General features: G+C 41.4%; 2 protein-coding genes across 14 annotated transcripts in view; one reads left to right on the top strand and one right to left on the bottom strand.

Annotated features, from left to right (window-relative positions):
- Nucleotides 1-585: 585 nt before the first annotated feature.
- On the top strand, nt 586-16291 carry LOC103534850 (E3 ubiquitin-protein ligase RNF170). The gene is given in 9 exon segments (XM_030455747.1): nt 586-601; nt 741-890; nt 1992-2070; nt 7353-7398; nt 7816-7869; nt 10696-10804; nt 14147-14220; nt 14679-14789; nt 15807-16291. Coding segments are annotated over 9 exon segments (945 nt in total). The 3' UTR covers nt 16113-16291.
- Nucleotides 16292-18907: 2616 nt separating this feature from the next.
- FGGY (FGGY carbohydrate kinase domain containing) overlaps nt 18908-20300 on the bottom strand; it is a 298819-nt gene continuing 297426 nt past the window's right edge. For all 13 annotated transcript variants that reach the window (XM_030455591.1, XM_030455592.1, XM_030455587.1 and 10 more), the window contains 2 exons: nt 19736-19797; nt 18908-19165 (listed from right to left, as the gene is read on the bottom strand). In XM_030455591.1, coding sequence (XP_030311451.1) covers nt 19084-19165; nt 19736-19797 — 144 coding nt within the window. In that variant the 3' untranslated portion in view covers nt 18908-19083. The remainder of the gene's footprint in view (nt 19166-19735; nt 19798-20300) is intronic.

Raw genomic sequence — 20300 nt, 5'->3', positions numbered from 1 at the left:
TGGCATGGTTCAGACTTACCCAAGGCCAGAGCACCTGTGCCAGCCACAAATGTTGCCATCAGGGCAGCATACAGAATTGCTTAAAAATACCAGTGTTAAATGAGGCCAAAATACCTGTATCTTATTTTGTGGATGCAAAAAATAGAAAGTGCTTAAGAACAATGCTGGTGATCGACTGTTCTAACCCTTCTGCAGGAGGTGAGGTGACATTCCCCCTTTCAACAGTGCAGGTTGGAGGGAAAAGGACTACAGCAGTTTTCTATCTTTAAAATTAATATTGTATTTTGTTTTCCTCATCCTCAGAGGCAGCTGTCACAAGTACCCAGACCCCACCAGACTCCAGAGTCTCATGTGTGGCTGTCCTCACCCTGGCAGTGAGGGAGGTGAAGGAGCCCTGACAGCTCCAGATAACACTGTTGAACTACACTCCCCATCAGGTCTTCCATCCACCTGGCAGTGCACAGGAGCAGCCCCATAATGACTGCACAGTGTGTCGGCCACCTCTACACACATTCTTTTCATCTTAGGTATTGCACTACATGATACAGAAAATGTAGGAGTACTTTTCTTCCTTCAGAAAAGATTATGCCAAAATTCTTTTGCTTGCTTTCCTCTATTATAATTGTTTCATAGGAAAAACTCACCTTATTTGATCAGATCTAGAGTACGCCTGGTTCAGGATCTTGTTTTCTATAGAATCTCTTTCAACCTCTTGCATACTTTTCTTCCTGTTTCTACAGGCAATTCATCTTCCCTGGGTTTATACCACAGAAGCCAGGGAGCAGCATGAGCCTGATGCTTTCCAGGGAAGATGGAGCCAAGAGCAAGAATCCAACCAGTGGGACAGAGGCTTTGCCAGCCAGTGCCCCATCCCACAGTTCCTGAGCAGGGTGAGCAGGGCAGGGCAGGTCCTGGGGTGTTCAGCCTGGAGTTCAGATGGTCAGGCAAGTTTGCAGTGATGGGGCAAGTACAAGGTGAAGCCTGGAAAGGCAACTGGTGGGGTCAGGTCAGGCCCAGCAAGGGTAACCACGGTCAGGCACAGTCCCATGACCAGCGGGTAGGTGTGCAGTGATAAGGCAGTTCTGGGGTCAAGCTGGGGATTCACTGCAGGTCACAGCCCAGATCAGTGCAGCCCATGGCCAGGCACAGGCGTGGCTGTAAACTGAGGGCTGAACTTCAATGAAGTAGCCCATGGGCAGAGGGGGTGGATGTGGGTGAGGCCATAAAGGTCTGTTGGTGCCCTCAGGGTCATAACATTTCAGTGGGGACATGTTCCTTACATGCAAAAACTACTGCAGAGAGCAGTTTTCTAGCAGAGGGCTAAACAGTGCAGATGGGAGGGAAGGGGGGAGTGAAATCTATACCAGCCAAGGCCTAATACCCCTGTTTCAGGGTGGCTCATTTTCAAAAGCATCCCGAAATAGTTACTCATAGGGGATGCTGATGCTGGAAATCCAGTACGGACTGGAGATAATGTAGAGAGGGTGGCTGTGTGCTGTGTGAGGCAGTCACCTGAACTAACAGGCAGGCTGTACAGGTTTGGTAATGTGGGATTATGTCAGAAGAGATTGGCTCACCCGTGCCCTCCTGGCTATTGCATCCACACCAGCTGCAGACCCTGAACAACTGAGTGCTCACCCAGATAAACCAGTGAGAGCACAGAGCAACAGCCTTCCCAAGGAGTGTTACCTTTATGGCACAGCAACTTCTCCAGAGAACAAGGATACAAATATATCCGGAAATCCGTGCAGCTGTTTTACATCCTTCACATTGCAGCTGCACGGGGGCACATCAGGAACTGTCAGGCTGTGCTCAGAGTTCAGCTGAGGGGCAGAAGGAGTACAAAGGAACATTATGGAGAGTAAGGTTGTTTGTTTTTATATTTCAAGCCTGGTTGGAAATTCCTTCACGAGCTGCAGCTGACAGTAATGCCTGTCAGAAAATTTTGGTTTTGTGCCAATCAAAGATGATGACCCATTTTAACATTCTAGAAGCAGGGAGGACCAGCCTGGCACCTCACACCAGGACTGTGGTTCAGTCTCCTGATGTCTGTTGTTACTACATTTTCAAGTCTAGTTAAATTACTTCTCACAACAGGAACTTCTTCAAAATGTGTTCACTCTTTTTGATAGTGCATCCTTTGCCTTCTTGACAAGGCATCTGATGCTCTCTCAGTAAGGGCAGTCTATCTTTCATAACAAAAATAAAAGGCAAATATAGTAATTAAACTTACTAGGTTTAAAGATAAAATCCAATCCCTAAGTTCTTATTATGTTCAGTGGGATTTACATTATTGTATCTGGTAATATGAACAATATTTAGTTCAGACATTACTTACTGGCTTGCTCAAGAAAGCCACATTTCCAGACATTTGAGTGTACCTTGTGTGGCAGATCTGCCTGACTCTGTAGCTCAAAAATATTCTTGTTGGAAAATCCTTATTTTCAGGACTGCATCTTAAGGGGATTTTCTAAGGGCTTGGGAACAAGGATGTCAGAATGTAAAAATACCTAACAGTGACACTTGGTGGTTTGTTATGTAACTTGCACATTTCTCACCTTTAGAACACAGGAGATGAAAAGTGATCCTCAGCTTTCCAGTCATCTTTAGTAGCTTGGCTGATAAGATTTATGGAAGTCTGCACTTCCTGAGCATCTTAAAAAAGCTTTGGAAGCATCAAGTAAGCCTCATGATGATCTCTGGGTCTGAGGTATGTTTGTTTGGTTTTTTCTGATGCAGAAACTAACCAGTTACCAAAGTGTGTGCAGTTAATCATTATGCAACACAAACCCATTTCACACCTGCAGTACTCCCTGTGCCACACATCCCTTCACACCCTGTCATAACCTCTTACATCTTCCTGGCACATACACTCCCACTTCCTTTTGAAACTTCCTCTATCTGTACTGGGTTACATTTGCATAAAAAAGGCATTACCTATCTATCCGTTCCCTGAATGGGGCCAATTTTAGAAGTTATTATAATCAAATAAAGATTATTAACCACAACCGAACACCTAAAAATCATAAAATAGGAAAAAAACACACAGTATCATTTTAGTGTCAACTCATACTGATGTCTGGCTGAAGATTAGCACTGCCTTGCTGCTCTCATGCAGGTTTGTGTTCCCTCATTGCACAAGAGATGGGACAGGCTTCCAAAACCTGGAGGTTACTGGCAGCCAGCACTCATGGTTTGTGATTACTGCTGTACCCCAGGGCCTGTCAGCTCCTTAGAGAGCTGCCTGAGAGCTGTGTCAGCTGCAAGAGTTACACCAGCTCACTGATGACTCCATTCAGGTGTAAGAAGCTTATTGTGACTTTCCCATCTCACCATGAATTGCATTTTACAAGAGTAGCAACTCCCAACAGGGAGAGGCTGAGGTACAGCTGAAAAGGAGCTGTTTGGGCATGTGGTGCTGCCTTACCTCCTTACTTCTCAGAAAAAAACACACCCGAGGAGGTGAAAAGAAAGGATAAAAATAGAACCAGTAAAAAGAAACTCCTGGTGGCTGCAGCACTGCAGGGATGGCTGACTTTTGGGACTGTGCCCTTGTTTGGTTTTTGGTGAGGACAGGAGGCACTCTAACTGGTGTTTAGGCAAGGGGGGAGTAGGATTATAAATGGTACAGAGAGAGTATTTCTATATCACCCATTCAGCCAGCAGGACTGACCTCTGTGCTGTATCCATGTGTCTCCTGTGTTTGCAGGGGATCCCATTGCTTTTACACTGAAGATACTCCAGGATATTTCCAGGTCAATTATGCCCTGAGGAAAATGGGAGGAATGTCATGAAAATGAATGTAAGATTTTAAAACTCCATAACTGAAGTACCTATTGTGTAAACTACTGTTTCAAAGTGTTTATTTACATCAGCTACTCTGAACTCTTTTGTCTGGCTGGTACACAAGGTGAGTCACCATTCATTATGAAAGGAGTAGGAATTCTCTATATTTTATGTATTCTGAAACTAATACCTTGTATAAGGGTATATTCATCAAAGGAGCCTTGCATTCAGACTTTTTTGAAAGGTGGAAATACTTTAACAAGGCATAAGCATCTTTCAGGTATTTTCATGTTAGATGGAAATACTTTCAGCATTTGAGGCTCTTCTTTGAAGTCACTCAGCTATGAGACTGCTTGCTTTTAATAAAAAAATCTGTTGAAGCCAGTGGAATTCCTGGAATTCCTGAGACATTTATACACTTTGCACTTTTCTTAGGCCACCTTAACTCAGTGAACATTTTCTTTGATTCTTACAGACTTAATAGTGGTAAGAAATAAGTTATCTCATTAAAACCATGAAGGCTTGAACTGGCATCCAATTAAATTCCATAGAAAGCTATACTGGAAACAAAATAGATGAGAGGTGGAAGACTGCCTACATTTATTAAAAAGATTGTGACCAGATCAATTGTGACCAGATCTTTTGGGTTCATACAGCAGGAAAGGAAAACGTTACATATCCAAGGTATTGATTACCTCTGTTGTCTCAGGGAAACCTCTCAGAATCAGAGACTTGCATGAACAGTGACTCGAGCTCGATAAAATACTGGCACCTCTATGCCATAACTTCTCTTCAAGATGAGCTCCCTGTTTCACTGTAACCTTCCCTCCTAGCATGTTCTCTTGCTGCCTCAGTTGTTTCTCTAACATTTGTCAATCTCATTTCAATGCTTTTCTATTTCTGGGTTTTTGTTTACTTTCTCAAAAATACCTTTGCTTCTATTTTGATACTCTTTATCTTTCAGTGAATAAGGTCACAAGTACAAGTGGGCTTTGGCAATTCCAGAATTAGCTACCTGACATGAATTGACATCATGGAACTGTTCACAGTGTCACGGTGGCAGCTCCTGGCTTCACAAGTTCACATGGATTAAATTTCTCAGATATAATTTTAGTTGGTATAAGTAGCAAAAAAAATCAGGACTGGGACATGAACTGTGGATACATGTATACATTTGTCTCAAACAAATCCACATTCATGCTTCCAAATCCTGCTTCCACAGGAAGCATTCCTGCTTCCACAGGCAGTGTAATTTTGTGCCTTCATGTGAGTAAAGCACTGGTCTGGCAGTTTGGTTTGGAGATTCTGATCCTGAGGATATCCTTGCACTTACTGCTGACAGTTGGACATGGTGATCTTAGAGGTTTTTTTCCAACTGTGACAATTCTGTGATACTGTGCACCAAATGCCTCCAGTTTTCCACACAGTCTGGGATTACTCCATGAGTAAGATGATGATAATATTCTTTCAGGATCAGAGAAATCATAAGCTTAGTTTCCAGAAAGAAGTAATCCCTTTAGATTGATTCTGTGCCAGAGTCCTGGTATGTAACCTTGCACAGAGAAACTAATTTTGGAAATAACTCTTATCTCCCTAAACACAAAATAATTTTCCAAACCCTGTTTTCCACTGTACCTGTTATATACCATTACATACATCCAGAAACATTATCGTCTGTATACAAGGTTCACTGAATAAAATGCTAATAATTTGTTCATTTCCATTATTTTTGTTAAAAATAAACAGCCAAGTTATTAAAGATTAGACCTTTATCAACATCTATAAATTGGTATGAAAAAATATTAAAGACAGATATTAAAGCAGTGTGTTAAATCTAATAAAATCTCATTTTCTCTGTTAAAGACTGGGATCTGAGTGACAGTGTAAGAAGCCTGCAGAGGCCCCACAGTCCTGCCCCTAGCTGTGCTTGCAGGCAGGGGAAATGCTTTGAACTGTAATGGTAACTGAGAAGCAACAGGTTTATAGAGACATAAAAAATGGAGCCAAAACCCTGCTTACTGAAACAATGCAGAAATTAGCACCCCATTTCCAAGACTGTTTTTTTGGTCCATTACAATCATTACAAAACAGCTATAATCTTTTTGCTCTTATTTAAATAGAGGAGGTTTCTCCTCTGCATTAAAACCATTCAGATCCTATTTAGTTAGTGCTAATCAAATGGTCAAGTGGCCTGGCTAAAGTAGATTTAATGTGCCAAACCAATTCTTCCAGTGCCTAAATGTTCCTGTCGAAACAAATCACAGAAACAACTCATCTCTTTGTTAGCAGCCTTTATGAATTTAACATATTCAGCATAGTAGCTGGGAGAAGGGTGGAGAGGAGTTATGCTCAGATATTTGGGGAGTCTGTTGGGGTGAAGAATTTTACTAGATGAGCTTGGAGAGGATGCCACTGCCTACACTGTGTGGTTTCTCTTCATCTTCTGCAACCATCAGTCTGGCACCTTTAATAAGTCATTAAATAACACTGTAGATGTATATACACACTTGGATAAATAATAAATGACAGCTATCACACTGGCAGGGGAGCACGCCTGCATACCCAGAGCAGGAAATCACATTCTGTATTTCATTTGTTGCCAATTTATCTCTAACAAAGTGAGGAAGATGCCCTGGGGACTGGTGACTAACAAGGAGCTTTGTTTATGCTACAAACCCCATCTGGTTATTAGTCTTTGAAAAGTGCTTTGTTTGGCTTATCAGTGCTTCAGCAGGAATGCCAGGGGCATTATTTCTGTTCTAAGTGTATTTCTATTTTATTATTACTGACTCCCACTCCACTCCTCCATAAGAGGTTATGTGTTACCTGAGGGCTGAAAATTAGGCATGTGCTTCAACACCTTGTTGAATGAGAATCAGGATGGTTAATGCTGCACAAACCCAAGCCCTTAACAGGTTTCCTTATTAATTTTGCTGCATTAAAATGGAGTACATCTTTACAGAAATCAAGCCTTTCCTAAGGACCACAGAGCATGAGAAAAAACCAAATACCTTATTCAGAATTCATGCCCATCTATTAAAACTATTTTAGCATCAGACTTGCTTGAATTCTACACTTGACTTGATGATTTGGACAGTATTGTGTTAGATGATCTAATTCTGCCCTTATGCAATTCCAAAGTATCACAAGTCTCTGGCAAGTTTTAAGCCTGTTTCACAATGTTACTGATAAGCTGCTACTCTATCAGATGATCAGTATACCTGTAGTGTGCCCTTGATCAAGTTAATATTTAAAAATAGTAATGTAATTTCTAAATTAGTTTCAGCTATCTTCTCAATTATGTTAAACATCTTTTGGGAGGAGAAGACTGATTTAGATGCTTTTGAAAGGGAGGGCTGGGTTAGTTTGGTTTTTTTCCCTATTTTGTCTTGTGTTTTTTAGCAGACTTGCTTTATATGAGGGGGGGAAAAACCCTACCCACATTTCTGTCATCAGTGTAGCTCAGAAAACCTGACAGGCCCCTTGCCATTGGGCAACTCAGTTAATAATTAACCAAGACGTATGGCTGGCCTTAATGAATGATTCCACACCAACACTGTCTGCAGGTGCATCTTACTCAGCTCCTCTGGAACACTTCTGGAAAGAGGAATGGTAAGCTCAGCTTCATGCAGGTCTCCTGAACCACGGTAGGAAGTGTTAATTAGAAATTATTATAAATAATAATTTCAGCATTTATTTATACTTTTAATCATTAGCTCACTTTGGGAAAATTTGCATGAATCAGTTCTTCCCTTTACGATATGTCATGGCTTTAATTTGCTTGTGATTAGGTTAATTATGCACAGTCAGATAATGAGCTGTCCAGTGTATCCTCCCTGATCATATTAATTGGCCTTGGAATTGAGATACAGTCTCACCTGTCAGAAGAATCTGACCAAGAGGTCAAACAATATGATGCCTTCCTAACACGTTCCAATCTCTAAGCAAGGTTGTTTATAGAAAAATGAAATATTTTTTAGCACTCAAACCTGTTAAGTGCTTTTAAAACTTTAATTCTTTCTCTTCAAGCATGCTGATGAATGTGGACTCATCACTGCAGCTTTGAAACTAAATTTCCTTGTGGTAAAAGTGAAAGATGTGCACTGAGATGTGTCACAGAGAGAAAGGCTTATTCACAGGAGCTTCTGGCTTCATAATCAATAATGTGAGCACTACTTCATGCATGTCTTTTCCATGCAAGTATTAAAACTGGATCAATCTAGGGGCTGTGTTTCAGTAGAAAAGACTTGATTTTGCTTAAAGCATCAGTGTGGCATTAGCCAGGCCTGGGAGTTTCAAAGGTGAGATTGGCACCAAGATCCAAATGCAGACATATGAACTAGTAACTTATGTGGGCACTCTCCAAGTTTCCAACCTAAGATGTTAAAATGAAAATTTTAATTACTGTTTATAATTATATGAGGAACTACCATATGAGAGGAAGCTCCCTAAAAATCTGTCAAAAATCCATCATTTTAGGTAAAATCACACTAAATATTTTGTTAGACTGCTTAACATCATCAAAACCTCACAGCCTCATCACATAAAATACTAATGGCCATAATCACTGCTTCTGTCTCCAGTCTGCTAGTTCAAATGTTCAAAGGCTGGCTCAAGATTTTTGAAGGGGTTAATTAATTCTGGCAGACTTAAAGCTATGTCAGATATCATCTGTTTTCTCTTTCTATCAGATCCAGCTGGGCAGTCCCATCATGACTAGGATAAAGGCAACTTGAACACCATTTTGAGTGCTTGGACTAAATAAATCAGAAATTTGATTATGTAGACATAATCTATTAAAAATAAATGAAAGATCTGGCATGTCTTTCCTAGTCTAACTACTCAGGACAAGAACATCTTTGCTGAAGGTGACTCTGACTCTCTTTTTTCCTCAAAATGCTCTATTGATGTAAGAATGACAATACCAGGTCAAACCAGGGCAATCCACTGCAGCAATGGATGCCTACAGAAGAATAAAGAAACATGAATGATGCTTCCTCTGAATGCTCTTTTGTTCTCTAGTGATTTATGGCTCAGGAACTTCCTTAGTCAGAGGTGCTAACTTTGCTTTTAATAGTATCTGATGCCTGGTACCTGTTGAACTTAGAAATGTCCAGCATCCAGAACATCCTCTGCTTCATACTGCCAGAGCTGGTCCAGTTTCCCAAATTGCTTCATTCAGTAAGATTGTCTCACCAGTCTCACCAGTGCAGGACCTTTGCCTGGTTTGTTCTAATTCATACAGTCCTAACTCTAAAGCAAATGCTCTGAGAGCATTTTCAAGGTCTCACCCTGAGGTTACCCTCAGCTGATGCACTTCCAGCCCCTTTGCATGGTAGCTTACCTCAGCAGCTAGAACTGGTCTCACACAGCAACATAGCAGCATTCAATTTTCCTATTTTCTGAACTGCACAAACTCTGTTCCTGTAGATTTGCTCATTAAGGCAGCAGAAGATGAGTCATCTGGAAAAAAACCTATAATCATCTGTCCCCTAGGAGTCATACAGCAAGTTAATTATTGTACAACACATCCTAATACAGAATACACGAACAGTTTCAACTTGTTGAGGTTGCAGAGGGCAAAAAATTTCAAAATTTCCATCAGTTATGGTCTGGGAAAGCCAGGTTTCCCTTGACTCAGTATCTGTGGTATAATCAGAAACACATTTGATTCCCTTTGTGGTGTCAGACAAAGCTAAAGAAATCTGTTACTATTCCACAAAAATAAAGAGTAGATGCCTAACCTTATGTCATGCATGCAGTGTTTATAAACACAACTGGTCTGGGGCAGTTCCTCAGCTGATGAAAATGACTACAGCTTTTATCAGCTGAAATAACACTCTTCTGAATCTGCAGATACCCTGTCACTGCTGCAGGGGAGGTCAGAACATAGGAAGGGGATGTGCCATATGAATTGTAGGTAGCATTGTGTTAAACCTGCTTGCCTGGAGTTCACCTGTCACTGTACTGGACTCAAATCTGATCACTTTTATGTTTTACCAGCTTTGCTGGGCTTTGTTATATGTTACTGGGGTTTTTTTGTTTGTTATTTTGTGGTTATTATCCCAGCAGGAGATAATCTCATCAGTGCATTGAGAGGAAGATCTGAAAACAACGTGAACACCTTCAGCATCTGAGATTTTTCTGCTGAGAATCACAAACAAATAAATCTATGACTTCACAAAGTGCAAAGGAGAAAGACTTTTTCCAGTATTATGACACACTGCTTTAAAACCTCCAGGTCTTGTCATTTACAGATCCACACTATAGGAAGGAAAAACTGCTATTAGAGATGTTGATTTAAAACTGCTAATTTGGTGAACTCATGGCTGTGGCAAGAGACCTGGTCTCCTGCTCACTCATTTGGCAGACCCACATGACTATCTCACTCTTCTTTTTTACCTAAATAAAGAAATCTTTTCTACATAGCCAGTGCTACACATTATGGATACCATTCTGCCACCCAAGAAAGGCAGAGAAGGCCTCATCTTTACTTCATTACATAGAAATAATGAAAAAGGAGGAGAAAAAAAATAAATTCAAAAGCTACTAAATCTGCTTCAGGTGCTGTCTGACTAATAGTGACAGCCAGAAAAGCCAGTGGTGCAAACTCAACTGGCTTTCAAAACATAAATATTATCCAGTGGTGTGTGGGTATATGACTGGAAGCAGAAACATGGCATCATGATCTTACCTCTGGCACTGGTCCTCTCCATAGGACTGCACACAGCACTTCATTTCTTTATGCTTAATTTTCACTATCTGCATAGGTAACAATTCATTATGTGTGACATATATAGTTAGTTTCTGTGACTCTCTCCTAATCATAGTAAATTATTATAAATGAACAAAAAACATCAATCAAAATATAATTAATTTCTTGAAGACTCTGTACTGTTTCTCTTTCAGGAGCCACTCCAGATTTGGCAGTCGAGTCATGATGATGACTTCAGCTGCCCCATCTGCCTCCAGACAGCTTCTCTCCCAGTAGAAACCAACTGTGGACATTTATTCTGTGGTAAGTTTTTGAGATTGGCAATGCAGTGCTTATGCAGGGTACTAAATAAAGCCTTCCTTACAGAAATCTCAAGGCTTAGGTAAGGCTGATAAGCCATATGGTTAGGATTAAAAAATTTAAATAATTTTTCAAAGGGAATTCAAGGATGAAGCGTAGAATAGTGGAGGGAGTTATGTTCATAACTGCATTTATAAAGGGGATTTCAGGGTTTGTAAGGCCCACATTCTGCACCACAAGAGCCAGTGTGAGCTTTGCACCTACATAACTGGACTGAACACTTTCTCTCACACCTCTGAGATGCATCATCCTGTGAATTTACAGGTGAAGTTTACAACTTCACTGCCCCTGCTGCTTATCAGGTTCCTTGCTGTCATCCTCTCAGTAGGACTGGCACAAGAGGATTGGAGACCATCATCTGATGAGGCTGAACCCCCTGTGGAAGTAGTTCAGGGCTACTGTGCAGTATGAGATCTCTGGCAGAGGGGCAGGCAGACAGCTGGAGGTAGCAATATCTAATTCTGCAACAGCAAGACATGTCAGAAGACACTGGTCAGAACCATAAAGCTTCTTTCTCCTGATCTGGCATCTTAGAGAGACTTTAAAGCAAGCACAAATTCCATTTACAAGCAATTTATACTTTTTTCACCACATAAGAATATGATAAGAAGACCCAAGCATAAATGAAAACAAGGGACTGAGTTGTCAGTGCTGGTGCAATAAAAGCACATTTTTATCTCTAGGAAGTGTAGTTTTTCTCTAGCTTGAAATGATGCTCACACAGCACAACTCCTCATCACCACTGCCACTGTCTCCAACCTCTGAAACCACAACGAATCAGTGGATCAGGAGCAGCTAGGGACACTTTGTAGGGCTCATCCACCTCATGAGTGACATCATGAAATACTTTGTGTTGTTTGATGTTTTTACAAAATTGTTTTACAACATACAGGAAAAGGATGCTTTGAATATAACCCACTCCAGGACAAACAGTAAGCATATGGCCTCAAAATGTGTTTCAAATAATGTCTGGAAGTTACAGTTTCAAGTACAAAGACATAACAACAAAGATCACCAAGTTTCCTCTTTCTCTGGCCTGGTTAATTTCCCTTTTCCATCTGTGAGTATGACACAAAGAGACAAACATAATTTTGATTTTATTTTGAGATCTGCTGAGAGGTAACAGCTACAGGCTTGGTATATGTTATGCTTAGCTGTATATATTTAGCTAGGCTTTACTTTCCTCAAGTACATCATCATTTGCACTCTGAATCACTGATTCCAGTGCTGTGCATTATATATATATATTATTACTCTGTTTATATAGTGGAAGCAGCCTCTGTAACATGTCTGGTTTTCATGTCTTAAACCAATAAAACTTTACATTGGACTTATCAAAACCATTCTGCATAGATCCAAGTCTGTTGTGGCTGAAATCAGTAATAAAACTTCTCCTGATGCCCTGTGGAACAGAGCTAAGGCAATGCTGAGCTCTCTTAATAAATTCCACTCTGGTAAAAGTTTTATTTAAAAAATGTGGTCAACTCAGAGCTTTTAAAGAAGATTAATGTGGACTTATAAAAAAATGTCTGATTTTATTAGTAGTAGTAATTCATACAGTTTGTCCTGAAGTTTTCCCTTTCAGCTTCAGTTTGAACCATATGGTCAGGAAGTTCAACTGAAAAGTGATCCTCAAGCAATATTATTTTTTTCTAATTAACAATAACCACAGAGGTATTTTAGAGAAGCCCACAGACTCCCTCAAGAAGGTTGTGCAGCAGCCTAGATTAGAACAGGATTTTGTCAATTTTATGAAAAATGCACCGAAGCACAAATAGGTCAGCTTCAGAGGAATCCTTCCTTTCCTGCTCTTCTAAGCAAAGGACTCTGAATGCAGCAAAGTTTAATTTCTTCTTTTTTGAAACTATGGGATCCACCAGTGCCCCCCAGTCATCACTGGGACTGAGCACAGGCACAGCAACACAGCCTTGTGGGTCACAATGCAGGATCTGGAACTAGAGGGACAAAGCAGTTCCTGAAGTCAGGAATGATGGGTGTCAAATGCACTGAAGCTGGCTGCCAGACTGAGTTTCTACATAGGATGGGGACTTAGATACAAACAGCCATGTGTCCAGCTTGTCTGGGAATGCAAACTAAATAAAAAGTCATAAAGAAAACCCTGCACTCAAATGAGAACAAAAGTAAAAAGCACAAGTCAGAGCAAGGTTCATAAAAAACATCTCTTTGGGTGAGATTTAACATCCCTGCTATAACTGCTAGTATCATCAACATTTTCTACTTGATTGCAAGCACATTGCACTGAGGTCTCCTGAAGAATTGTTTCTATATTAGAGCTTACAAAAAACTACTTTCTGGTTATTTTTAAGAACAAAAAGCATTGTTCAGTTCAATAAAACGATTCCATCAAAGTGGCAGAGCAGCATTCTGCTTCTGTTTTCACTGGGGTCCTTGTCAAATTTGATCAGTTCAAATGTGGAGAGATTTTTTTCCTGACCTGTCACACAGCACCCAGGAGCTGAAAGTCAAGCTGTGCTGCTTCTGATGAGATGCTGTTTATGCTTTGCTGTTTTTGCTGTTAGTGCCAGCACTGACATTCATGTATCTCAACCACTCTGTCAGTTGGATGTGAGGTCTTAAACTCACTGTCCTCAGACTCAGCCCTCTTTCACTTGAGACTTTAGCATAAGAAGAGATGATGATGTATTTGGAAATTAGCAGGTAAGAAGAATCAAAAAGAATGCAGCAACTCACTCTTCCAGAACTACACACTTCCAGAAGGGTGAGAGAGTTAAAATATAGTAAAAGAAAGAAAAAAAAGCAATCAGACAAAAGCCCAACGTATAATATTTTATCACCAAGATACAAGATGTCTTGTGCCACCAGTATTTGGTATCACCAGGCTGTCCCCTGGCTCTGCTTGTTTGTTTGAGATCACTGAGCCTCACAACCCCTAAAAGCCATAGTGGCTCTGGGAGAACTCCATCTTTATGCAGCTGCACTGCTTTTGTCCACCACAGCCAGCACTGTGCTCTGGAGGGTCCCTGTATTCCTAGGGCCTTCAACCCCAATCCCAGGAACTTCAGAATAAAGATGCTATCCACAGGAAAGGAAACTGAATCCAAGCCTCCTTCAGGAAGCCTGTGTATCACAGTATAAATTAGTGCAGAGGCGCTAAGGCTGCATTTTCACACAGTCACTTTGCAGAGCAAAGCAAAGAATTACATTCATTTTTACAGTTGATTGTAGAAACTTTCTTGTAAACATGAAATACTCTCAAATATATTTAGTGTATCTTAATTTAATTTTTTTTTTTTTTTTTGGCAGGTTCCTGTCTGATCTCATACTGGAAACATAGCCCCTGGTTAGCAGCAATAACCTGCCCTCTCTGCAGACAGAAGGTTAAGACTTACCTCCATCTGCATTATGATACATACAAAATGACAAGCTTGAGCTCTTAGGATCTTTTTTTATCTTCTAATTTTCCATTTCAATCCCCACTTAGACTTGCATGACCCTGCAGCCATTTGCATTTATCATTTGACACATCATATCAGGCAGCTCTGTGAAATATTAAACGGGCCTGCAGCATTTTACTTCCATACAGTTTACAAATCTCTGGCATAACATTCCATAAAAAGCAATATGGAACTTCCTAATGTCATCTGACCCTGGGCAGAGGCTGCCTGTTGTACTGGAAGGATGGGGCATGCTATAAAAGGAAATTTTCTTGCTATTGTGAAACTGCATGGAGCTGGACAAAGGTCCAGTTGTGAGGCAGACGTGTATTACAGAACACTTCCCTTTACACTGGAGATTAAAATACCTCGTGCTAATGCCAATCTTTTTTCTTGTGAAGGTGGTTCTTCTGGATAACATCTCTTGTGGAAAGCAACAAGATAAGCCAAGTAAACAAATTGTACATGACATCAGAGATTACAACAAGCGTTTCTCAGGGCGACCTCGACCCGTAAGTATTTATAAATCTACATTTCCCTCCTTAGTAGTGCATAAGACACAGAGTGAAACAGACCCAGCAATGTGAATTACCAGTTTGTGAATTACCTTTCCATGGGCTTACTGGTGATCTCATAGTGAAAGTGTTACCATCCACTGCTGGGTCCAGCACCTTCTTGTAAAGGTGCTTCTCAGAGTTCCTAGATCAGGAGTCCTTCTGCAGCCATCCTGGGCTGAAATAAAAGAACTAGAGATGGTTAGGATAGAACTTTCAAATATGAACTCAGATCTGAACTCTGGAATTTTAACTTGCCTCTGAAATGTCAAATCAGATTTCAGCTTAGAAAGCGGATGCTTTTTCTTTTTCCTCAGGTACTGCAAATTCAAACAGTCCACACTGGCTCTGCATTTTCTTAAAGCTGGTACAGAGACATGACAGGCAGTAGAAATTATGTGAAAGATGAATGCTGAAGGCACGTGTGAGGCCCATTCTTGACAGGGTGTAGAATAACAACCAAAGCGAATCTTCTCCTGTCACATCCTGGTGGGGAGCCTGACAGGACTGTGGGGTCTGTTTCACTCTATTGACTAAACTAAGCACTCTGGAGGCAAACATTATTTTCCAAACCAACCAACTAGCATTAATGAAGAAGAATAATCACTCAGTCCTATGGTTCCTGCACACACCAGGGAGAGACTTGAGGGCTCATTTCCAAGCATTCACAGCCTACACTTGAAGCCAGATTTTAAAGACAGGCATATACCCAGGGCAGTCATTAAGGCCCAGTCTCCAAAAGGGTTCAACATCAAGCATAATACTTCCTTTTCAAAGTTCTGGGGCAGTGGGGATTCCTTTTAAAAGCCTGCATCGAGATACTGCAAAAGAACTGAAGAGTTTAGGTGGATTTGGACAGCTCAGAAAGTTTCTGCATTCAAGAGATGAGAATCTAGAAGTGCTGAAGAGACATGTTCAGCTGAAAGAACTGCAGGCATCAGAAAGAAAAATAACCTAACTCATCTGAATATTTAGTTTGCAGATTACCTCTATGACATGCCCTTGTTCCTGGCCCTTGCCTTGCGAGGAATCTTCACCTGCAGTGGTCTCATATGGATTTTTTTCCTAAGAGTTGCTGTTTGCTCCTTTGGGACAATCATATGCTTCTCCTCTCCATTTGACACAAAGCCTGCTCCTCTCTGCAGGACGCTTGGAACTGCTGATGACATGGTGGTTGTTTCTCTTCTTTTAATTTGCATACTAAACATTTGTCAGCAAATTGCATCTAATGGGGTAAATACAGAGAGGTCTGCAGTGCCGGGTGTGCTGTCAGAGTCCTGACTGACTCAACCTTGGATTCCTTCCTCAGACTTCATCAAGTGATGATGACAGACTCCTCTTTGATTTTGGGGCAGCATATGATGGATTTGTCATTCTGCTGCTGCCAAAGGCTGAAGCAGGACTCAGCAGTACTTGGCATGGCCAAATGATTCGATGTGCAAGTGCTTAGCAGGCTCATTTTACACCGGATACTTGCTGGACTCTTTCATGCTGCACTTTTTTTAACCTGCCTTTGTACAAAGTGCCTGAATTGAAAATGCCTAAAGCTATGAGGAGAACTTAAAATTACAACACAAATCAACTTGCAGTTGGGTTTTAGAACTTTTGAGCTTTAATGTTTTACGTTTTGGCTCAATTGAATAAACTTTTCATTTGAGAACTTAGCAAACTGTGTACTTTGCTAAGTCTTGCATAACACAAGGAATATTAAATACTGTTAGTACAAAACTTGTCTCATTCCTTGGTGTCACCCAGCTGATTACACATCTGCTGGAACACAGATTTTTTTTACAGTTCTGCAATGAGTACAGTCCTGATTCTAAAGTGGATAAAATGAAACTGGTAGTAGCACTGGGTTGGAACAAAAACGAAGTTATGAAGTTAAAGTATTACAAGGGGAGGACAGCATTAAAAATCATGCCAAAAAATGAAGAAATCTCTGTTTAACTCTTTTGTATAAGCCTATGCAAGGTAAACTGCTTCCTTGAACTCTGTGCATCTAAGCTCTAACAAAGTCAGCATGACTGGTTTTTTGCCTTTTTAGACTTCATACACTCCTTGTGATTTCCTGGTAAGTCTTGGTACCAGGTTCAGCCCGAGAGATCAAGGCCAGTTTTATGATGATGATAAAAACAGCAGCAAGTTGATGGAAAACTTGCTGAAATTACTGTGTGTGTGTGTCTGTGTTGAGCTGCAAAGAGTTAAGAATGCTGTCAGAGTGCTGAACAACACTACACATCTGTCTCTGTATAATCTGTATATGTTGTTATGCATTTGGAGTCTGTGGACTTCATTTTTACATATGAATTGTGTAATAAAATAGATACATTAAAGTCTGTGAATATTGTTCACAATACACTGGTCCCCAACTGGGTTTTTCCTTCTTCTTATTTTCAGCTGCCATATTTTGTTGTGCCTTTGAATTGTAAGCTATGATATAACAACACATTGCAGCCATTTTCTTGCTTGTTGTACTCTTTGTGTTGTGATGTTTCTTCATTTTATTCCCATCAACTTTCATTGTCTTTAATTATGTCCCTGAACTTGTAAAGCTGTTTCTCTTAACAATGGGTACTTTGGAAAAGGCAACAATTGCTTTTCCATGAACTGCAAGGCAGGAAGTGCATTGTTTCTTTAAAAAAATTACCAGATGTTTTTAAATGCTGAGTACTAACATAAACAAAAAACCCCAGAAACTATTATTTTTCAAGTTCTCTAAATGTAGTTTGGTTATTGTGCAACTTCTGTTTGTATTTAACTGGGAATTTCAGCTTATGCCAATACCAAAGAATGGAATTCCTATCAAGCAAAGTTTGTAAGGATGGAGTCCATCTCTGTGGATCCTGACTCCTGGGACAGGGACCTCAGGCTGCTTCTCCTGAAAAATACAGGCTCACCAAGAGGGTGGCAGCTACAATTTGAAGAAAAGGAGGGCTCTCAGGAGTGACCCATAACAGAGCTGTAGTTGAACTGTATTTGCTCTTCTGTTTCCTCTCATTTCTTAATCCTCTCATGTGGTTGGGGACCTTGGATTGGGTTTTTAAACAGAACAGTATTGTTTTTGAAGTATGAGCAGACAAATGGCAGAGAAAGAATTTCTGAGAGAGCCTCACTGAAGGCACTGGCAGTGTTTGGATCTTGTAAGATTTTGTACTATCAAAGGTGACAACCAGAGTGTCCAAACTCTCTCCTCCCACAGCCCACTCATGCCATGACCTGTTGTTGAGAGCCTGGCAGTACCTTGGTGGACTAACTAATCAGAGCAGCCTGGGAACAAATTAAAGCTTTTTGTTGACTGGATTTGACCATCAGGCAGCCAGGAAGGCTTCTGAGCCTTGAGAGATGCAAGTCTAAGAAAGAAAACCACTCTCTGTGTCCTCCTGCATCCCCTGTACCTCCTGTCACTGCCTTCAGCTCTGACCTGGGCCTGGCTGGAGCAATGGGCAAGGGAGAACTGGGCTGTGTCACACTCCATGAGACAGCTGGCAGGATGGAAGGAATCCACCTGCATTATGAACATATTTTCAGCAACTCTGCTCAGCCTGGTCTTTCAATGCCAACACTGGGCCTTTCCACATCTGCACAGTGTTCCACATGCTCTGAGGGTGAGTTCCTTGCAAAAGAGAAAACGGCACAAATTGTTAATAGCAAAATGACTGCACCACAAGAATGGAAAAGGAAAAAAGAGAGCAGGAAACAGGAGAAAACAAAGAGAAAAAAACTGCACAGCTGTAAAAATAATTCTCAAGGATCAGCCACCAAATGCTACTATAATCAATCAGAGTAAAGAAAAATCCAAACAGAACTTTCCAATGGAAATCATGTTTGGGTCTTAGCTGTAGCAGAAACGAGAAGACCCAAGTGCAAAGTCAGGAGTGGTTACCTGTGAAAAGCACAGCAAAGGGCAGGGATTCGAGTCCATCCCAGGCAGTTTCTTTGTTCCTGGTGCTGTTCCTGCTTGTGGTCACTCTAAACACCAGCACTGGGGCATCCACAGTCTTGTCTTCCCTGGCTGAGGCAAACAATTATTCCTTGTCCCTGGGGTGCAGGGATTATTGACAGAAAATTTCCCGTGCTTCACAGTGAAGTGAGTGCATTTTATTTCTCATTGATAATTAAAACATACACTTTAAATGATAAAAGATTTTTTTTTTTTTTTACATGGACGACACTGTAAGAAGAAATTACCCGCATCACAAATGTCTGGAAATTCGTTTTCCCTTCTGTTCCCTGATGATGATGTGACTCTGGATTAGCAGCTGTTCATGATGGAGCGATACTCTCGCTGGTGTTCCACAAGTTTCAAAAAGACTTCGTATTTCTTGTCATAAAACCTGTACAAGAAATTTAATTTCCACACAGGTTTTAATAGACACGTTCCACTTCCCTCAATTATACTTCATACCCGCGGGCGCTGGGAAGGAGCCCTCAGGGCTCATTGCACACACGCAGGAGCGCTCTTGCGGTGGGACCCGCACCCCCTTCCCGCCCCGCCAGGGGGAGCCCGCGCCCCGCCGTGAGCCGCCGCCGGGGGAGCGGCCCCGTGGGTCCCCCCAAAGCCCCCCTGGGGTCCCAGCCCGGTGCGTTTGGGGGTGATGCCGCTCGTTGGTGGAATTCTGCTCAGGCCTGAGTGTGTCTGTGAGCTCCTGGCAGGGGGGAAGGGCTCCCGCAGCCCCTGCGCTGCCGGTGGGCTCGGTCGGCCAAGGGAAGGCAAGGGGTGGGCAGGGACTGGCGGGCTCCCAGCCCACCCACACCAACTGACCGCCTGCTGCCGGCTCACTGAGCGGAGTGCCCACATAATCCTCTACAAAACTGACCCATAAATGCTGCCTGCGTTCAAGCAGGGCTATAGAGAGACAGCCCTTAAGTTCTTTCTCAGAGGAACACACCAAAATCAGGATTACCTTTTATGCTCATGATTAGGCTGCACCACTCTCCCAATTTTCCCCATTTTCGCCATGGCCTCCTAGTAGAAGACAAACACAAACTGGAAAAGCCTGTTCTGATTTAAAATGCTTTTTGACAAGAACAAGATGTTTCAAAACCAATCGGAACATTACTGAGGTATTTTGTTTCGGCCGCACAGGCCAGATGGCATCAAATATGTTCAATCCCATTATATGGTAGTCATGAGAACAAAGTACTGCAGACCCCTCAGCAAACCAAAATCTGTTCCTCTTTCTTACTGGGAGTCCAAGACAGAACAGAGTTATCCTTTCTTATTTACATTAACCAAAGGAAATGTTAAACACTGCATCCCTGGAGGGGTGATTTCTCAAATAAAATGATACTGTACATGAGATCCCTTAATCATATTCTCAAAGTATCAATTCCCTGCAGCAAAGGAGGACTCGAGTGTGCTCCAGAAGCCAAAGGTAACTTGCAAAGTTCTGTTATGGACCCCACAGCTGTGTCCCCATTCCAGTATAAAGGGGTAAGAGAGAGAGTTTAAGCCTACTCTGCTTTTGG

The sequence above is a fragment of the Calypte anna genome, chromosome 8 (genome assembly GCF_003957555.1).
Source record: "Calypte anna isolate BGI_N300 chromosome 8, bCalAnn1_v1.p, whole genome shotgun sequence".
Taxonomy (NCBI): domain Eukaryota; kingdom Metazoa; phylum Chordata; class Aves; order Apodiformes; family Trochilidae; genus Calypte; species Calypte anna.
The sequence above is the reverse complement of the archived record's forward strand: the minus strand, read 5'-3'. Positions and strand labels throughout refer to the sequence as shown.